The 21,131-nt window shown below is 45.5% G+C and overlaps 3 protein-coding genes across 13 annotated transcripts in view; 1 reads left to right on the forward strand and 2 right to left on the reverse strand.

Moving 5' to 3' along the window:
* Positions 1-382: 382 nt before the first annotated feature.
* On the reverse strand, positions 383-2,978 carry mex3c (mex-3 RNA binding family member C). The gene is made up of 2 exons (XM_026996094.3): positions 2,457-2,978; positions 383-2,305 (listed from the first exon to the last, which is right to left on the reverse strand). Exons 1-2 carry the CDS (start codon positions 2,842-2,844, stop codon positions 1,332-1,334), a joined length of 1,362 nt encoding a protein of 453 aa, XP_026851895.2. The 5' UTR covers positions 2,845-2,978; the 3' UTR covers positions 383-1,331.
* Positions 2,979-3,294: 316 nt separating this feature from the next.
* On the forward strand, positions 3,295-16,453 carry stpg2 (sperm-tail PG-rich repeat containing 2). Of its 4 annotated transcripts, none has more exons than XM_035526496.2 (14): positions 3,295-3,553; positions 3,677-3,786; positions 4,356-4,505; positions 4,667-4,831; positions 4,971-5,074; positions 6,642-6,753; positions 7,049-7,153; positions 8,167-8,326; positions 10,264-10,427; positions 10,530-10,622; positions 12,608-12,773; positions 14,025-14,140; positions 14,434-14,595; positions 15,185-16,453. In XM_035526496.2, exons 1-13 carry the CDS (start codon positions 3,442-3,444, stop codon positions 14,566-14,568), a joined length of 1,692 nt encoding a protein of 563 aa, XP_035382389.1. In that variant the 5' UTR covers positions 3,295-3,441; the 3' UTR covers positions 14,569-14,595; positions 15,185-16,453. The 4 variants fall into 4 exon arrangements, with proteins under 4 accessions (XP_035382389.1, XP_081559450.1, XP_081559485.1 ...); XM_081703324.1 differs by having other exon boundaries at positions 15,913-16,453; XM_081703359.1 differs by having other exon boundaries at positions 16,015-16,453.
* Positions 16,454-17,071: 618 nt separating this feature from the next.
* bmpr1ba (bone morphogenetic protein receptor, type IBa) overlaps positions 17,072-21,131 on the reverse strand; it is a 12,297-nt gene continuing 8,237 nt past the window's right edge. For 4 of the 8 annotated variants that reach the window (XM_081703624.1, XM_081703816.1, XM_081703783.1 and 1 more), the window contains 5 exons: positions 21,103-21,131; positions 20,394-20,691; positions 19,873-20,048; positions 17,762-17,889; positions 17,072-17,625 (listed from right to left, as the gene is read on the reverse strand). The exon at positions 21,103-21,131 is cut by the window's right edge and continues 164 nt beyond it. In XM_081703624.1, the coding sequence (XP_081559750.1) occupies positions 17,500-17,625; positions 17,762-17,889; positions 19,873-20,048; positions 20,394-20,691; positions 21,103-21,131 (757 nt within the window). In that variant the 3' untranslated portion in view covers positions 17,072-17,499. The remainder of the gene's footprint in view (positions 17,626-17,761; positions 17,890-19,872; positions 20,049-20,393; positions 20,692-21,102) is intronic. The other 4 variants (XM_081703671.1, XM_081703704.1, XR_014118962.1 and 1 more) reach the window with 4 other exon arrangements.

The following is a 21,131-nucleotide window of genomic DNA, read 5'->3' on the forward strand; positions in this document are numbered from 1 at the left end:
CTGAAGTAGATACTGAATTTGTATTCTGCACATAGTTACGTGACATGTACTGTTTGTGTAAGAAGGGAGGACAGCCTGCTCTGGACATTTCTGGGTCTGTCATTCCTTAAGAATGTCCCCCCCAGCCTAGTGTCCAGAGGAGACTCTCCCTGTGTCCAGCCTGTGTGAGGTTGGGGACACATCAAATTTTGATGATTATATTTTGTAAAAGTTATCACACTATACAATAATATTGCATTTATAGGGATGTTTGTTGTAGCTAAACATGTTAGCAGTACAACACTGCAATGTGTTGGAAATAAAATGTGTTCAAGTGTAAATAAATGTGATTGAACTGCTGTATATTCTCACATCACACGGAAAAACGCTAATTTCAACAACCTCCGTTTAAAGTTCCTCATTTATTATCAGCTGTAAAAACATTGTTTATTAAGTAATCAGAAAAATAAAATCCTAATTCTCTTGTATTTGAAAGCTTCTCCCACAGGATGCAAATCAATTAAAAAAATAGCTAACTTTAAATCGCAATAATACAACTTATATATATATACATTACAAAAATAAAATTAAATATATAACCATGGAGACTGTAAACAACTAGTAAACTTGGTTTGTATGTATATCACTATTGTTTAATTGTGTGGTTCATAGATATTTAAATAGCTCGTGTTTGACTCTTGACACAGTTGGGTAGTAGCTTACATAACTTTAAACAAACACCATCTTAAAGTCCTCTATACTATATCAGTTAATATACAGACGTGCTTCTACACTTTTAAATACAGTCACAGCAAGAAAAGCCCAGTCTGCCCAGTTAATACACCAGTCTGTCAGAGGACTGCCTTATTATTTACACCTCCAGACAAACCTCGGACCACACACTACTCAGAAAATAGTGGACAAGATTTTGGATATTCTTTAGGAATTGAAATTTGGGTGCCATGCAGGTAAAACTTTTTAAAATAGTAAATAACCATACCTTTGACAAGTTACGTGTTGGCAATATAGAAATGACGGTACTGTTTCGGCCCTACAGCTAAGTTGCAACTGTGGCAGTGCCCTGTGAGGGGGCGGGGTCTAAAGGGGCATGAGGGCGGGATCTAATGTCAGAGAGCAGCTAACGTTACATCTGCAAAAAATTATTAAAATAGATTTGTAATGTACAAATAAATGTCCTCTGGTGGTGGACTTACACCAGAGAGGACTGTTTGAGAGAGCTGCATAGGTTGTGTATGTTCATGTTTGTGTGAGAGACAGAGAGCACTTTGGCTGGGTCACTCAAAAAAGCAGGTTTTGACTGCGAGGGGGCAGTGTTGTCACTCTCTTTCCAGCTACGGTGTGGCGCTGTGTGGAGAACGGGAGAAGGCGGGGAGGTGCGGAGGTGACGTGACCTGCAGTCGGCTGACGGGCAAGTCTTCGCAGGGCGGGGGCAGCTGGGCTGTGGCAGGCAGACAGGCCCCGCCCCACAAAGCCTGCTGCTGACAGGCTGGCACAGCTGTCACTGATAAACCATCAACGCTGCCGGAATCGTCAGAGCCAAAGGGCAACTGGACATCACTGAACCAGAACCTGCACCCCGCTCCGGCCACAGGACTGAGCTCGACCCCCCCGCTGCAGAAAGACTCACTGGACGTGCTGCCTAGAGAGCTGGCGCTGTCGTTATGGTAACGAGTGCTGTTTCTCTGCGGTGCTGTGATGTCACAGGGGTAGTTAGAGCTGGAGCTGACATCGGCTCTAGGGGGTAGCCGCCACAGCTCCCGGCCGGCCGGCCCCAAGCCGATATCTGTGCCGCTGCAGCGGAAATCATCGTTCAGGCTAACATCGGTGCCGTTGTAAAGGAAGTCGTCGTGACGCCAGTCGGTGTCCATACCGACGGTCCGCAGGGCTATGTGAGCCCTGATTTCATCCCGCGCCCTCTCCACGTCCTCCGCCATCCCGCTCACCTCGAACACGGGCTCCTGCTCGCGGCCCGGGGTCGTGATGTAGGTGTGTGTCTTCTCCTGGATCCTCTTAATGGTGGACCCTCTGGACCCCACCACCAACCCCACCACAGGGTAGGGCACACGCACCTGGATGGTGGTCTGCCCCGGCAGCGAGAGGGCACCACAGAGCGGGAGCGGCAGAGCGGACGCTTTGCTCCGTGACGCCCGGATCAGAGAGAAGTGTTCGGCCGCCGACAGAATTTCACGTTTTGCCATGGCAACGTCTTCCTTCCTCCCTGTAACCACAAACACCGGCGCTTCCCCCCGTGAAGGTGTTTTGATGTACGTGTTGGTCTTTGCTCGGAGAGCCTTGATCTTACAGCCTGCAGAGATAGAGAGAGCACAGCTTAGCGAAGACAGCTATAAATCTGCAACTTACCTTACACAACACATCCAGGAAGTGCCTTTGCAGAGTAATTCTGATCAGCCCAAACAACTACGGCGGTTAGAGAAGCGGGGCTGTGTGGTACGTACCCTGCCGGCCGACTATTTCCGCGACGTGCTCAGAGGTGGGCACTTCCACACACTCCGTGGTGTTCACACTCCTCCTGCACACCCGGGATAAAGTCTGATGACTCTCCGGTCCAGTCTGACCGCCCCGCTGTCCTGTCGGGACCGTATCCCGCACCTCTAGCGCCTCCGCTCCGTTAAGCAGGGTGGGCTCCAGCCGCGGGAGCGGGACCGGGACCAGGGCGCTCGGCTCCGCCGTCTCCACTGGTGTCGGTTCAGGCAGGACGGGCGTGAGGTCTAAGACGGGCCCCGGGACACGGAGCTGGTACCGTGCCGGACCGTCCGCTTGTATGAACGGCAGGAGACTACAGTCGGGTTCGTCTGGCTCCAAAACAAACACCCTGCTGGGCATGTCGGTGCACTTTCCCTTGTTTATGCTAATACAGTAAATATGGCAGCTAGCAGTGTTGTACGGAACTCAGTGAACGAGACAGGCGAGCGTTACCGGGGACTGACTCGTGTCTCCGTGTTTCCGTTCATCGTAGGTTCCCGTGGAGGGTTTGTGCCGCCTGGTGGCGGGGAGGGGATTCACCACATGGTACGTTTCAGAGTTAATACATAAATCAATAAAACTAACGTGTCTGTATCGATCGGCGTGGCTGCCTGACACTGATCTGCACATGGAGAATCCAAAGCTCCATCTGAAGTTTATTGTAAGGACTTCTTTCTTTTCTCTTCGGATGTGGACCGTGTGACATTAAAACGAGCACAGAAGGACTAACTTTGTCAAACGTGTTTCTGACGTCTGAACATTTAGAAACGCGGGCACACCGGCCGCGCGCGTCAGTGTCCGGGCAACGGCGCGACGCACTCCGTCACCAGGGAGATCGAGGGGTGGGTACCGGGAGGCGCCTCGTCGGTAGGGCTCGGGTTACGAAACAGTCCCGGCATGTGCAGTCGGTAGATTTGGAGTTCGGGATCTGAAACTTCCAGCCTCTACAGTCCCGGCATGTACAGCCGAGCTCCGAGGATCACCGACCCGAGCGCACGGAGCTCGGCCACGACACGCACCGGGCCGGGCGCGTACGAGATACGGACGCACACCCAGACGAGCCAGCGGAGTAAGAAAACGCCGACCAAGCGGATGGGCATCTCTGTGCTCAACAATTACACTGTTGTTAGGAATGTTTTTACCCTACACAGAACGGTTATGTTATGCATTGGGAAATCCCTTCTGTCTTCAGACGGCTATGCCCCGTTCCTGTGTCTCTCCAGCAGACAGTCTGTGTTTGACAGGTCGGTGGGCGAGCTGTGTTCTCCTGGCCCTGCTCACTATGACGGGGTCCTGCTCAAGGTACTGCCGGGTCCCCACCCTGGAAAAAGGTCCAGTAATGAACAGTGAAGCTGAATGAACTCAGCAGCTAATCAGTGCTATAGACCACCCACAGTTACCAGTCAAAAAAACAACTGTGCTGGTTTTGAAGACATAAACCAATTCTTGTTTCTGCTTTATGTGCGTAAAAGAAAGCTGTTTCTGTTTCTTTTGTGTATGAACTTAGTGCATAAATCAAAAATATTTTTCATGATCAAAACTATGTGTGTTTTTCATTATGCTCATTTCATTATACCAATATGCTCTGTGTACCTTTCATTAATTGGTTTTCCTTTTCTAATCTTAAATTAGAAAAGGAAAACCAATTAATGAAAGGTACACAGAGCATATTGGTGTGATACTGTCAAACCAAGCTATTTCTCATTTATTAGCTGGACATAAACAGAACCAAAGACGAGAAGTGACCTGTTTTCCCATTTTTCAGTATTGGGTCTGAAACTGAAAATCAGATGGCCAAATCGATTGGCCACAGGCCCTTTTCAAAGTCATTTACTTGTGTCTGAAGCCTGTTGTGCTCTCTGACCCTCCAGAATTCTGTTGTTGGGGGCCATTCTCTTCAGAACCGCTCCAGACGCTTTGAGGAGTATCTGTCGGATGGCCCAGGGCCGGGCGCATATGACATCTTCCAGCCCTTTGGGAAGAAGTCAGACTTTCGCAGTGCCCCTGATGGAGTCAGCAAGGTCCAGCTTCCTAAACTAACAAACTTTGTGGTTGTTGGTGTTTATAGTTGGATAAACTATAATAGATCTGTGTGTGTGTGTGTGTGAGGTGTGTGTGTGTGTGTGTTTGTGTATATGTGTGTGTGTGTATATGTGTGTGTGTGTGTTTACTGCTATTTCAGAATTCATGGACTCGTGGGTGGTTTCAGTGTGAGATGGGCGTGCCCTCTATCCCATCTCCCGGTCAGGCATACGGATATGAAGAGAATGAGCACCGTGTCCTGTGCAGACACAAACCACCCAGTGCTGACCAGAGCCTTGGGCCAGCCTTCTACAGCCCAGCACAGGTGTGTGTGTGTGTGCGTGTGTGAGTGAGAGAGAGACCAGAGCCTTGGGCCAGCCTTCCGCATTCCTGCACAGGTTACACACAAACATACCTGTGTGTGTGTGTGTGTGTGTGTGTGTGTGTGTGTGTGTGTGTGTCAGGTAGAGTCCAGGTATAAAGGTGTCCACTTTGGTCAGATGACAGGAAAGAGGGCAGAAGTGAAGGTGTGTGAAGGACCAGGCCCAGGAGAATACCATCCTGAGGGGTGAGCTCACACAGACACACACAGTACACACACACATACACACACACCTACTCACACACTAACACACACACCTCACACACACATACTCACACACTCACACACACACACGCACACACACACATGCACACACTCACACACACACACACATATATATACACAAACACACACACACCTCACACACACACACACACACACACATACACCTCACACACATACACACGCAAACACCCGCACACCTACTCACACACACGCGCACACACACACACACATGCACACACTCACACACACACACACACACACACACACACATACACACACTCACACACAGTACACACACACACCTCACACACACAAACACCTACTCACACACACACCTCACACACACACACACATACACCTCACACACACACACATATACACATGCACACACACACGCACACACACACACAGTACACACACACACCTCACACACACACACACACACACACATACACCTCACACACACACACACACGCACACACAGTACACACACACACATACACCTCACACACACACACACAACACACACACCACACAGAACCCACACACCTCACACCACACACTCACACACACCACACACACTCACTCACACATGCACACACACACATCAGCACTGTTGATGAGCCTTCGTTAGAGATGTGTGTTAGTGCAGTTTCTTTACAGATGGCTGTCCATGTGCCTTCTTTAGAGGAAGGATTAATACTCTCATTATGAATGGGCTTCTTTAAGCTGATGGTCCCGTGACATTCCGTACACTTGTATTAAACATTTGGCAGAAGTTACTTTATTTAATTTCTTATGGGACTGTTCAAAATGAAAAGAATTCTGATGTTTCTTTGTTTGATATCTGAGACTGCTGGAATGAAGCAAAACTGTGTGTTCTGGGTATATGTCCAGAGAACTTTGTGTTCTGGGTATATGTCCAGAAAACTTTGTGTTCTAGGTATATACCAGAGAACTTGGTAGTTCTGACCGGTAACTCTTGACTTTGGATTCCTGCAGGAAAGGATGATAGCTTTGTTTTGGAGATATAGATATACCTTCAATCCATGTATGTGTGAAGGAGATGAATTACACACAGCCACACACATACTCACTACATAGATGGCATCTGTCTGCTGCTGAAGGACACATAACTAGAGGAAGGACAGGAAACTTTGAACAAGGCTGGAAACCTATTAGACTTTCTTAGATGTCAAGGTGCATAGTACATTTGAAACTGATTTTACATTGTTAATTTTTAATGACTTTTTTCAGTGAGGGTGAACTGATGGCCTCGTGTTTTGTTTATTGTGACTTCTAGGTTTCTTTAGAGGGGAGTGTTAATACACTTTTAATAGAAATGAGCTTCTATATGAGCTCTTTAGAAACAGGTGTTACTGCAGTAGCTCAGAAAAATACTGTCAGCAAATATACAAGTATTGAACATGATCATGTTGTGTAAGTAGAGTGTGTGTGTGTGTGTGTGTGTGTGTGTGTGTGTGTGTGTGTGTGTGTGTGTGCACGCGTGTGTGTATGTGTGTGTCAGGGACCACTCTGTGTGTTATGTAAATGTGAATTTGAGGAGGGAGCTAAAGATACGAAATGAGCTGCAGATCAATCGATACCACGAACTGCTCCCGCTGCTGGAGGAGAAGAAGGTAACACACACACACACATACACATACCCACGCATGCACGCGCACACACACGTGCGCACACACACACACACACACATACACATACGTACACATGCACGCGCACACACACGTGCGCGCACACACACACACACACACACACACACACACACACACACACACACACACACACACACACACACACACACACAGAGCTAGTAGTACAATGTGACCTGTAGATGACAGTAGTACAAAAAATCTGTGTTTTGTGATATTCAGAGAAGGAGAATGTGTGTGTGTGTGTGTCTTGTGTTTTTAGGGTGTTCCTGGTCCTGGTCAGTATCTTGTTAAGAGTCAGTTTGACAAGCCCACTAGCATGTATGGAGCTGCTGACAATAGACCACCATTCATGTCCCAGACTCCGGCAAGGACTCTCTCTCTCTCCCTCTCCTTCACCCTCTCTCTCTCTAACCCTAGCTGGTAGAGATCCACTAACCCTAGCTGATAGAGATCCACTAACCATAGCTGATAGAGATCCACTAATCCTAGCTGGTAGAGATCCACTAACCCTAGCTGATAGAGATCCACTAACCCTAGCTGATAGAGATCCACTAACCCTAGCTGATAGAGATCCACTAACCCTAGCTGGTAGAGATCCACTAACCCTAGCTGATAGAGATCCACTAACCCTAGCTGATAGAGATCCACTAACCCTAGCTGGTAGAGATCCACTAACCCTAGCTGATAGAGATCCACTAACCCTAGCTGATAGAGATCCACTAACCCTAGCTGATAGAGATCCACTAACCCTAGCTGATAGAGATCCACTAACCCTAGCTGATAGAGATCCACTAACCCTAGCTGGTAGAGATCCACTAACCCTAGCTGATAGAGATCCACTAATCCTAGCTGATAGAGATCCACTAACCCTAGCTGGTAGAGATCCACTAACCCTAGCTGGTAGAGATCCACTAACCCTAGCTGATAGAGATCCACTAATCCTAGCTGGTAGAGATTCACTAACCCTAGCTGGTAGAGATCCACTAACTCTAGCTGGTAGAGATCCACTAACCCTAGCTGATAGAGATCCACTAACCCTAGCTGGTAGAGATCCACTAACCCTAGCTGATAGACATCCACTAACCCTAGCTGGTAGAGATCCACTAACCCTAGCTGGTAGAGATCCACTAACCCTAGCTGGTAGAGATCCACTAACCCTAGCTGATAGAGATCCACTAACCCTAGCTGGTAGAGATCCACTAACCCTAACTGATAGAGATCCACTAACCTTAGCTGATAGAGATCCACTAACCCTACCCAACTCTTGGCACTTATAAGCTGATTATAATATGTGTATAATATGTCTATAGCTGTTAACTGGAGCATAAAGTGTAAATGCAATGTTAACCTGCCTGTGTGGGACTGCTGGCTTTTCAGCGTTTCAGGTCAGGGAAAGAGGTGGCGCCCCCTGTAGGCACATATAATGACCCACGCTGTGCACTGGACAGTTTGAAGAAAGCCACTGGGCTAAACAGGAAACCTTTCAGTCTCACTGCAGCACGATTTCTACCAGAGAACAGAAAACACACCACCCCAGGTGTGTGTGCACGTGTGTGTGTAAGTGAGCGAGAGAATTTATTTATGCTAGTTTCTTCTTTGGTTAGGGTTTAGGGTTAGGGTTAAAGTTAGGGTTAGTTCTAAGGTTAGGGTTAGCGGTAGGGTTAGAGTTAGTGTTAGTTCTAAGATTAGGGTTTAGGGTTAGGGTTAGAGTTAGGGTTAGTTCTAAGGTTAGGGTTAGTGGTAGGGTTAGAGTTAGGGTTAGTTCTAAGGTTAGGGTTTAGGGTTAGGGTTAGAGTTAGGGTTAGTTCTAAGGTTAGGGTTAGGTGTAGGGTTAGAGTTAGGGTTAGTTCTAAGGTTAGGGTTAGTTCTAAGGTTAGGGTTTGGGGTAGGGTTAGAGTTAAGGTTAGTTCTAAGGTTAGGGTTAGTGGTAGGGTTAGAGTTAGGGTTAGTTCTAAGGTTAGGGTTTAGGGTTAGAGTTAGGGTTAGTTCTAAGGTTAGGGTTAGTGGTAGGGTTAGAGTTAGGGTTAGTTCTAAGGTTAGGGTTTAGGGTTAGGGTTAGAGTTAGGGTTAGTTCTAAGGTTAGGGGTAGGGGTAGGGTTAGAGTTAGGGTTAGTTCTAAGGTTAGGGTTAGGGTAGGGTTAATTTATCTATGCTAGTTCGTCCTGTAGCATTGTTTTGACATCTCCACCACTACATGATCTTTTGAGGGGCGGAGCTCAGAGTAAAGATCTGTGTGCATGTCTGTATGTGCGTGCATGTGTACGTATGTTTGGGTGTGTGTGTCTGTGTGTGTGTCAGGGCTGGAGGCGTATAATGTTTTTGACTATGGTATTGCGCAGGACAGTCTGAAGAAGGCACATCTGTGTGTGTGTGTGTGTGTGTGTCAGGGCCGGGGGCGTATAATGTTTTTGACTATGGTATTGCGCGGGACAGTCTGAAGAAGGTGCATCTGTGTGTGTGTGTGTGTGTGTGTGTGTCAGGGCCGGGGGCGTATAATGTTTTTGACTATGGTATTGCGTGGGACAGTCTAAAGAAGGCACATCTGTGTGTGTGTGTGTGTGTGTGTGTCAGGGCCGGGGGCGTATAATGTTTTTGACTATGGTATTGCGCGGGACAGTGTAAAGAAGGCACATCTGTGTGTGTGTGTGTGTGTGTGTGTGTGTGTGTGTGTGTGTGTGTGTCAGGGCCGGGGGCGTATAATGTTTTTGACTATGGTATTGTGCGGGACAGTGTAAAGAAGGCACATCTGTGTGTGTGTGTGTGTGTGTGTGTGTGTGTGTGTGTGTCAGGGCCGGGGCGTATAATGTTTTTGACTATGGTATTGTGCGGGACAGTGTAAAGAAGGCACATCTGTGTGTGTGTGTGTGTGTGTCAGGGCCGGGGGCGTATAATGTTTTTGACTATGGTATTGCGTGGGACAGTCTAAAGAAGGCACATCTGTGTGTGTGTGTGTGTGTGTGTGTGTGTGTGTGTGTGTGTGTGTGTGTCAGGGCCGGGGGCGTATAATGTTTTTGACTATGGTATTGCGCGGGACAGTGTAAAGAAGGCACATCTGTGTGTGTGTGTGTGTGTGTGTGTGTGTGTGTGTGTGTGTCAGGGCCGGGGGCGTATAATGTTTTTGACTATGGTATTGTGCGGGACAGTGTAAAGAAGGCACATCTGTGTGTGTGTGTGTGTGTGTGTGTGTGTGTGTGTCAGGGCCGGGGCGTATAATGTTTTTGACTATGGTATTGTGCGGGACAGTGTAAAGAAGGCACATCTGTGTGTGTGTGTGTGTGTGTCAGGGCCGGGGGCGTATAATGTTTTTGACTATGGTATTGTGCGGGACAGTGTAAAGAAGGCACATCTGTGTGTGTGTGTGTGTGTGTCAGGGCCGGGGGCGTATAATGTTTTTGACTATGGTATTGTGCGGGACAGTGTAAAGAAGGCACATCTGTGTGTGTGTGTGTGTGTGTGTGTGTGTGTGTGTGTCAGGGCCGGGGGCGTATAATGTTTTTGACTATGGTATTGCGCGGGACAGTGTAAAGAAGGCACATCTAGAGAGTGTGAGGAAGGGAGGCTTTGGTGCCACTGCACAACGAACCCTCATCTTCCTCAGTAAAGACGAAGCCCACAGCCCTGGACCAACACACTACAAGGTGAGAATTCACAGGGTTGATGGTTTAAATAACTTTCATTATGGTTCATTATGGTACTGTATGTTTAATGGTTTTATATTGTGATGTGTTCATTATGGGTAGGTGGACAAAGCCCCCATGGAGTCCTATAAACAGCAACCCACAGCAGTATTCAGATCTGCCACAAAGCGACTCACTACGTCTCTACATACTAAAGTAACTAACCCCCAACTCACCATGTCTATGCCAGCTAAAGTATCTAACCCCCAACTCAACACGTCCATACTCAGTAAAGTAACTAACCCCCAAGTCACCACGTCTGTACAAATTATGTAACTAACCCACGTCATACCACATCAGTACCCCTTAACTGACTAACCCCAACTCATGATGACTACCCACTACAGTGACTAACCCCCAACTCTCCACATCTATATTCATTAAGTAACCCCAACTTCCCCATCTGTACCCACTGAAATAACTAACCCCCAACTCAGTGTCTCTACCCGCTAAAATAATCAACAAGTTCCCGCATCTGTATCCTTTAAATAACTAACCCCCGACTCACCATGTTTCTACCCACTACAGTAACTAACTTCCAACTCACCATGTTTCTACCCACTACAGCAACTAACCCCTAACTCACGTCTCTCCCCACTACAGTAAGTAACCTCCAAATCATCCCATCTGTACCCATTAAGCAACTAACCCCAACTAATCCCCAACTCACCCCATCTCTAGATGCGAAAAAAAACTAACCATAATAATTAATGCTCAGGTCCCAGCTTCACTACCCTGTAGAGCAACTAACCCCCAGTTCTACCCAGAAGATGAAATGTTGGAGTAAAGATGGTGAGAAAACATGTTTTTAGTAAACCTAAATGAAAAAGGGTTAAGATGCTTTCTGAGTGTAGTCTAGGGTGTAATCTTTTGAGTATAATCTTTTTTATATGTTTTAATTGTGTAGCTTTACTACAAGAAACCAAAACTCATAGAAAACAAGAAGGTGATTTCAGTACCTTCCTAGCAAGAAAAGCTCAATTCCACAGAGCGGAAAAGTCTTCCAAAGGAAAAGGAGTATTTGTTAAAATAGGCCTGAACATTTGAATAATTTGAAGGGCAGCGTGTGTTGTGGACAAAGGCATACACATGGCAGAGAAAAGAAAATCTCACCAGAGTCTGGCTTTACTATTAGATCAAGTTAGAACTGATTAGTGAAACCAACTAGGTGGAACAGAGTTAGTGCCAGAAACACCCCAGAAACACCTCTAGAGGACTGGGTTTCAACCTTCAGTATTTACACTTCCATTGTAGGTTATCCAGTGTTGGTTGAACACATGTGCATGTGATCTGTATTGTGAGCAGATTACTGAAACAAGCTACGTTATCATTTTTAACTGGAGTGACACTAAGATCCTTTTAGGACATCTGTTTGTTTTCAGAAAGTAAATTCTTTACTGAGGTTTAGCTTTCCAAAACATGCAACACAGTTAATGTGTTTTTAGCAGTCAATTACAACTTTGCCTGTTTTAATCCAGTTTATGGTACTGTAATTAATGGCTGTAATTCATCTCTTTGTTCATGCACATAAAATCATGATTAATCCCCATAAATCCATATAGGAAAACTGAGTGATTTTGGTGCTCTCTAAAATGACACTTATCTGACAGCTAATTGTTTGTCTAAACAGTAATACCTGGTTTGTGAAAAAGGCCTCTGGACACGCCTCTTTTTGCGAGACAGGCCTCTGGAGATGCCTCTATTTGTGAGACAGGTGTCTGGATACGCCTCTATTTGTGAGACAGGCCTCTGGACACTCCTCTATTTGTGAGACAGGCGTCTGGACACGCCTCTATTTGTGAGACAGGTGTCTGGACACGCCTCTATTTGTGAGACAGGCGTCTGGACACGCCTCTATTTGTGAGACAGGCCTCTGGGCACTCCTCTATTTGTGAGACAGGCCTCTGGACATGCCTCTATTTGTGAGACAGGCCTCTGGACACGCCTCTATTTGTGAGACAGGCTTCTGGACACGCCTCTATTTGTGAGACAGGCCTCTGGACACACCTCTATTTGTGAGACAGGCCTCTGGGCATTCCTCTATTTGTGAGACAGGCTTCTGGACACGCCTCTATTTGTGAGACAGGCCTCTGGACACGCCTCTATTTGTGAGACAGGTGTCTGTTTATTTTCTCTTTCAGGACACACCCTCTCCTACCTTATATCAGGTACGAGAGGCGTTTGAGAAGACGTACGGGAGGCCTCATGCTCGACCACGCACCGATGCAGCACAGAAACGCCAGAGCTGCTTCTTAAGCTCCGCCCCCAGAAACACTTCTTTCCTCCTCTCTGACCCCCAGATCCCAGGTGAACTTAGGGTTAGGGTTAGTTCAGTCTGAGGTTGGGGTTAGGGTTAGTTCAGTCTGAGGTTGGGGTTAGGGTTAGTTCAGTCTGAGGTTGGGGTTAGGGTTAGTTCAGTCTGAGGTTGGGGTTAGGGTTAGTTCAGTCTGAGGTTGGGGTTAGGGTTAGTTCAGTCTGAGGTTGGGGTTAGGGTTAGTTCAGTCTGAGGTTGGGGTTAGGGTTAGTTCAGTCTGAGGTTGGGGTTAGGGTTAGTTCAGTCTGAGGTTGGGGTTAGGGTTAGTTCAGTCTGAGGTTAGGGTTAGTTCAGTCTGAGGTTGGGGTTAGGGTTAGTTCAGTCTGAGGTTAGGGTTAGGGTTAGTTCAGTCTGAGGTTAGGGTTAGGGTTAGTTCTGTGTGTCAGTCTGAGGTTAGGGTTAGTTCAGTCTGAGGTTAGGGTTAGTTCTGAGTGTCAGTCTGAGTTTGGGTAAGGTTAGTTCTGTGTGTCAGTCTGAGTTTGGGTTAGTTCAGTCTGAGGTTAGGGTTAGGGTTAGTTCAGTCTGAGGTTAGAGTTAGGGTTAGTTCTGTGTGTCAGTCTGAGGTTAGGGTTAGGGTTAGTTCAGTCTGAGGTTAGAGTTAGGGTTAGTTCTGTGTGTCAGTCTGAGGTTAGGGTTAGCGTTAGTTCTGTGTGTCAGTCTGAGGTTAGGGTTAGGGTTAGTTCTGTGTGTCAGTCTGAGGTTCAGGTTAGTTCAGTCTGAGGTTAGGGTTAGGGTTAGTTCTGTGTGTCAGTCTGAGTTTGGGTTAGTTCAGTCTGAGGTTAGGGTTAGTTCAATCTGAGGTTAGGGTTAACTCTGAGTGTCAGTCTGAGGTTAGGGTTAGGGTTAGTTCATTCTGAGGTTAGGGTTAGTTCAGTCTGAGGTTAGGGTTAGGGTTAGTTCAGTCTGAGGTTAGGGTTATTTTGTTCCTAAATTCCAAATTTGCTAATTTTCATGTTGTAATTCAAATAGAAAACTTTAATGTACAACATTAAACTTCTAACTTAACTCACAAACTAACAGTAACCTTAAACTTCACTGTGTTCTCCAGTGTGAATATGTATGTCATAAAACACATTTTGAGTTTATAATGCATGAATAAATTATGTATGTGTGTGCATGTGTATTTCTGTGACCTGGGCCTGAACCAAAATACACACACAAACATGTACATAATCAACATTTATAACAGTAATTATGTGTTATAACAACTGTGCATGCATGTGTGTGTGTGTGTTTGGGTTCAGGTCCAGGTCACTACAGTCCTGAGATGAAGACCAGACCAAAGCTTGCTCTGATTGGCTCTCATGAAGATCGCTTCAAACAGTCTAAAGACACAACCCCTGGGCCAGGAGCATATGTGGTAGACACACACACACACACAGGCACACACACTCAGATGCACACATGCGCGCGCACACACACACACACACACACACACACACACACACAATCAATCATGCGCACATATGCACATACACATAAACATGTGCGCACACACACACAAACAACCACCCATGTACACACAAACACACACAAACATGCACACAGATGCATACACACAATGCACGCTCTTACACAACCCACAACAAACACGCATGCACGCACACACATCTACCCTTACATAACACGTACCTGTGTGTCTCTGTGTTGTAGTTGAGTCCAGTTCATCTGGACACTGTTCTGAAGGGAACCTTTAACGTGACCCTACGTAACCCTCTGGTGCCTCATGATCAGACAGTGCATTTGCGGGACATCACCCCAGAGCTCTTCGTTGGCAGCTGTGCCTAAACAAACCTGCACTGGGACAAAGTGTGTGTGAGTACCCTCCTATTTCACACACACACTAACCCACATACACGTGTACAATACCCCAAACATACATAGTCTACCCAAACACCCTGTTTCAAAGCCACAGACACATTACACACTCTACATCTACATCCCTGTTGTATTTGTTGTGTGATCTTATATCACTCTCAAATAAGTGATGTAATATCAATCTCAAATAAATGGTCAAGGAGTTTAAGGTCTTTACAGGGAAACTGAGTTCAGCTGTAACAAATTGTATCCTGTCTTGAAATCCAACTTTCTGTACACTACCTTTAAATCCCAGTGGAACTTTAAACTTTCATTAAAATCCCAGTAAATCCCAGTGGAACCCTAAACTCTCACTATTAAATGCATACACTATTATGTCCTCAGGCTTTCCACTCTCACGGTCATATCTCACACATACACACACATCGTACTTTACTATACACTTAAGGTATAAGAGTGTGTGTGGAGGACTGATTGTAATTGTGTAAACTCATTAAAGTCCAGTATATCCCATATGTCCCAAACTCACTCTGAGAGTCCCAGAAACTTGTGGCTGGTGTGTGTAATCTGAATTTTTGTTTTTCAGATACCAGCCTCAGGGGTGACCTCAGTCCACTACCTCCTACACACACACACACACACACACCAAATTTATCTATCCAGGAATTCAGGATCAATAAATTAAATTAAATCATGTTTTTCTGGAAATTGATATTTTCTCTAAATTAAGGTTCTATATATTTGGTGGGAGAACTCATCTCCACACTCAAACTTCAACTACTTAGCTATGTACAACCTTCAAGCATAAACAACAATCTACATAAAAACCATGTTCAATCCACCAAAAAACCAAAAGTATACACACAAACTTCAACACATCACCACCTCTGTGAAGTTGGTATCAGAAAACAGGTTTTAAAAAACTCATAAAGTAGCAGTAATCAAGCCTGTTATTAGGAAACCTAATCTCCAGCCTATGAGTGTCACATTATAGACCTATTTTACCTCATAGAGCAGTTTTAAACCTGTAACTTGTATCTATGTTTTTGGAGAACCCTGTGGCAAAACAGCTAAGCTTGCACAAACATGAGAATCACATTCAAGAAAAACTTCAGTTGGGATTTGGGCCATATGACTGCACAGAAACAGCTTTAGTGAAAATGATAAAAGATCTTTTACTGTTCTCTGGTTAAAAAATCTGTTAGTTTTGCTCGATCTGCTTGTAAGATATAGAGCACCATATCCTACCAGATTTACTAGAGAGCTTTACTGAAAACCTTCACTTCATAGGAAAAGCTTGTTCCTGTTTTTCAGATCCTACCTACATAAAGTCACTTTGTGAATATAAATGGTGAATTGTCCATTCATAAAAAAACGTAAAATGGCGTCGTTAAAGATTCTTGGACCTGTGCTTAGAGAGGAGTTGTACAACTGACGCCCCCCCCTCCAGTCTGACGCTGAGGCAAGTTCAGTCTGGAAGGATGACTGTGGATCACCAGGATGTACCAACACCACGTACCCCTGATGCACCAGCACGCCATTATACACCTGTGGCATTCCTGTGTTATAGATGCATTATACGCCTGTGCCATTATACACCTGTGGCATTATACACCTGTGCCATTATACACCTGTGTCATTCCTGTGTTATAGATGCATTATACACCTGTGCCATTATACATCTGTGGCATTCCTGTGTTATAGATGCATTATACACCTGTGCCATCATACACCTGTGGCATTCCTGTGTTATAGATGCATTATACGCCTGTGCCATTATACACCTGTGGCATTATACACCTGTGCCATTATACACCTGTCATTCCTGTGTTATAGATGCATTATACACCTGTGCCATTATACACCTGTGGCATTCCTGTGTTATAGATGCATTATACACCTGTGCCATCATACACCTGTGTCATTCCTGTGTTATAGATGCATTATACACCTGTGCCATCATACACCTGTGTCATTCCTGTGTTATAGATGCATTATACACCTGTGCCATTATACACCTATGGCAGTCCTGTGTTATAGATGCATTATACATCTGTGCCATTATACACCTGTGGCAGTCCTGTGTTATAGATGCATTATACGCCTGTGCCATTATACACCTGTGCCATTATACACCTGTGTCATTATACACCTGTGGCAGTCCTGTGTTATAGATGCATTATACGCCTGTGCCATTATACACCTGTGTCATTATACACCTGTGGCAGTCCTGTGTTATATATTCCTGTGCTACACCACTACATTTCAGTGCTCCTCAGAAAACCAACACACCCATCTGTGCCATTATACACCTGTGGCAGTCCTGTGTTATAGATGCATTATACGCCTGTGCCATTATACACCTGTGCCATTATACACCTGTGTCATTATACACCTGTGGCAGTCCTGTGTTATATATTCCTATGCTACACCACTACATTTCAGTGCTCCTCAGAAAACCAACACACCCCACTGACTCACAGAAACATTTTATTTGGTGATTGTTTTACTAACAAATATTTTTCAGTAGTATTCATCTGTCAACACAATAATCAAGGTACTGGCATCAGAAAAAAAAAAACAACAACAAAAAAATGAGCGTTAAACCCCACCACGTTCAAACAATGTCCCAACATAAGCCTAGTTGTTATGAAGATGCAAGTTCTGGTGCTGTCCGCTAGAGGGAGCGCTTCCTCTCCTTCATAGTAACGAAGGCACCAGCCCACTGCTCCAGAGATTCACATCACATCGGCAGTGATGAGTCAGCGTCTCATTTTCAAACAACCTTCACATCGGCAGTGATGACCCTGACTGGCGTGTCAGAGTGGGCAGGTCAGACCCAGGAGTGTCAGAGTGGGCGGGTCAGATCCAGGGGGGTCAGGGTGGGTGGGTTAAAATAAGTCAGAGTTTAACGTCTTGGGCCTCAGACATCTTGGACAAAGTTTTCTTCACACGCAGGGCAGTGAGCCGGGAGGCAGGGCTATGGGCCCAACATTCTGCTATCAGCTTTCCCATCTGCTGCAGACACTGCAGGGCCAAACACCAACGTATATTAGTGTGTGTGTGTGTGTGTTAAGAGGTTGTGTGATTGTATTACAAACATGCTTTAATTGTAGTACTACAGCATGTGTGTGTATGAGTGTGTGTGGGTGTGTGTCTGTACCTCACCAGTCCAGTGGTTGGGGAGAGAAGGGCGTCTTCTTTTGATACAGACCACTTCTCTCATGTCCTCATATGAAGGGTCTGTAGGAACATATTCATGGTAGGGAATCTGGTACTCCTCCACCATACCTGTACATACCACAGAACTAGGATCAAACTACCATCACACAGAAACAACAAACTACCAAACACAGCTGGGCTCAAACTACCCATCACAGACACATCAAACTACCAAACACAGAACTAGGATCAAACTACCATCACACAGAAGCAACAAACTACCAAACACAGCTGGGCTCAAACTACCCATCACAGACACATCAAACTACCAAACACAGAACTAGGATCGAACTACCATCACACAGAAACAACAAACTACCAAACACAGAACTAGGATCGAACTACCATCACACAGAAACAACAAACTACCAAACACAGCTGGGCTCAAACTACCCATCACAGACACATCAAACTACCAAACACAGCTAGGATCGAACTACAATCACACAGAAACAACAAACTACCAAACACAGAACTAGGATCGAACTACCATCACACAGAAACAACAAACTACCAAACACAGCTGGGCTCAAACTACCCATCACAGACACATCAAACTACCAAACACAGCTAGGATCGAACTACAATCACACAGAAACAACAAACTACCAAACACAGAACTAGGATCGAACTACCATCACACAGAAACAACAAACTACCAAACACAGCTGGGCTCAAACTACCCATCACAGACACATCAAACTACCAAACACAGCTAGGATCGAACTACAATCACACAGAAACAACAAACTACCAAACACAGAACTAGGATCGAACTACCATCACACAGAAACAACAAACTACCAAACACAGCTGGGCTCAAACTACCCATCACAGACACATCAAACTACCAAACACAGCTAGGATCGAACTACAATAACACAGAAACAACAAACTACCAAACACAGAACTAGGATCGAACTACCATCACACAGAAACAACAAACTACCAAACACAGCTGGGCTCAAACTACCCATCACAGACCCATCAAACTACCAAACACAGCTAGGATCAACTACCATCACGCAGAAACAACAAACTACCAAACACAGCTGGGCTCAAACTACCATCACACAGAAGCAACAAACTACCAAACACAGCTGGGCTCAAAGTACCCATCACAGACACATCAAACTACCAAACACAGCTAGGATCGAACTACAATCACACAGAAACAACAAACTACCAAACACAGAACTAGGATCGAACTACCATCACACAGAAACAACAAACTACCAAACACAGCTGGGCTCAAACTACCCATCACAGACACATCAAACTACCAAACACAGCTAGGATCGAACTACAATCACACAGAAACAACAAACTACCAAACACAGAACTAGGATCGAACTACCATCACACAGAAACAACAAACTACCAAACACAGCTGGGCTCAAACTACCCATCACAGACACATCAAACTACCAAACACAGCTAGGATCGAACTACAATCACACAGAAACAACAAACTACCAAACACAGAACTAGGATCGAACTACCATCACACAGAAACAACAAACTACCAAACACAGCTGGGCTCAAACTACCCATCACAGACACATCAAACTACCAAACACAGCTAGGATCGAACTACAATCACACAGAAACAACAAACTACCAAACACAGAACTAGGATCGAACTACCATCACACAGAAACAACAAACTACCAAACACAGCTGGGCTCAAACTACCCATCACAGACCCATCAAACTACCAAACACAGCTAGGATCAACTACCATCACGCAGAAACAACAAACTACCAAACACAGCTGGGCTCAAACTACCATCACACAGAAGCAACAAACTACCAAACACAGCTGGGCTCAAAGTACCCATCACAGACACATCAAACTACCAAACACAGCTAGGATCGAACTACCATCACACAGAAGCAACAAACTACCAAACACAGCTGGGCTCAAAGTACCCATCACAGACACAACAAACTACCAAACACAGAACTAGGATCGAACTAGTGTTATTTCACACAGAGTGTTATTTCACACACAGAGAGTGTTATTTCACACACAGGGAGTGAGGGCTGTACCTCCAGACACACAGCGCTGGAAGATCTCCCACAGCACAAGGCTAAAGCTGTACATGTCAGCCATGATGTACGAGTGGAAATGACCCCTGTTCAGAGTCTCGTCTAGCACCTCAGGGGCCATGTAGCGCTTAGTGCCCACACGTGTGTTCAGAGGAACGTCCACCTGGTTCCTGTCACTGAGTGAAACAACACACACACGTACATGCACACACACACACACGCATACACAGATGCGTTTAGAAAAAACATCCACCTCAATCCTGTCACTATCACCAACAAAAAACTCATGCAAACATACATTTTGAAATGTACACACACATGCAAATGTACACATGCACATACACAAATACACATGTACACTTATACGGGCACATGCCCACATGAATGTACACTGCATACTAATATTTACACTCACATCACACTTATTACAACATCACTCAAGTGTTCTAGAAAAACGTGATGTGGAAATGTTTTTAAACTAATCAAATGTGAAAGTCTGGGCTCCCTGGGGGATGTGGGACCTGAAGAAGCGCACGGCGAGGCCGAGGTCGGCAATGCAGCACGTGCCGTTCTGCTTCACCAGGACGTTCTTGGTCTTGAGGTCACGGTGGGCGATGGCAGGCTTGCCCTGCGTGCCGAAGATCTCGGTGTGCAGGTGGCAGAGGCCGGCGGCGGCGGACAGAGCCAGATGCAGCGCTCTGATCACATCCAGGCTGCTGCACTGCAGGTAGTCATACAGAGAGCCGTTCTCATGGTAGTCCGTGATCAGATAGAGCTGTGTCCAAGAGCCAGTGCCTTTAATGTCTGCCGCTATGAACCCTGGGAAAGCAAACACAGTGGCAGTGCAGGACAATAGAAGCCATCATTCAGACAGCAAATAACAAATTACCAAACAGACAAGAAGATTTAACTTTTGATTACATAGCACACTGCATAAAAGCACCAAACACACAGCTAAGATCAAACTACTAATCACACAGCAATAATCAATTTACAAAAAACACAGCACTGAACAAACAACTACACAGCAGATCTCATAAAACTACCAACTACACTATAATAATAGTCTACAAACACACAGCACTCCACCATCAAACTGTTAATAACTATCTTACATTACCACCCTCACTGTAGTTCCATTACCACCCCTCACTGTAGTTCCATTACCACCCCTCACTGTATGTGTGTGTGTGTGTCTGCACTGTGCATGTGTGCGAGTGTTTGTGTTACCTAGAATATTCTCGTGTCTCATCAGTACA

This window comes from Electrophorus electricus, chromosome 1 (genome assembly GCF_041902795.1).
Source record: "Electrophorus electricus isolate QZ-2024a chromosome 1, ASM4190279v1, whole genome shotgun sequence".
NCBI lineage: Eukaryota > Metazoa > Chordata > Actinopteri > Gymnotiformes > Gymnotidae > Electrophorus > Electrophorus electricus.

Excerpts from the sequence above, each read along its gene's own strand:
- mex3c (XM_026996094.3), bottom strand. The coding sequence starts at position 2,844 with ATGCCCAGCAGGGTGTTTGTTTTGGAGCCAGACGAACCCGACTGTAGT. Across the intron at positions 2,306-2,456 it reads GGAAATAGTCGGCCGGCAGG|GCTGTAAGATCAAGGCTCTC; the intron begins GTACGTACCACA and ends CTATCTCTGCAG.
- stpg2 (XM_035526496.2), top strand. The coding sequence starts at position 3,442 with ATGTACAGCCGAGCTCCGAGGATCACCGACCCGAGCGCACGGAGCTCG. Across the intron at positions 10,428-10,529 it reads CTGGACCAACACACTACAAG|GTGGACAAAGCCCCCATGGA; the intron begins GTGAGAATTCAC and ends CATTATGGGTAG. Across the intron at positions 12,774-14,024 it reads CTCTGACCCCCAGATCCCAG|GTCCAGGTCACTACAGTCCT; the intron begins GTGAACTTAGGG and ends GTTTGGGTTCAG.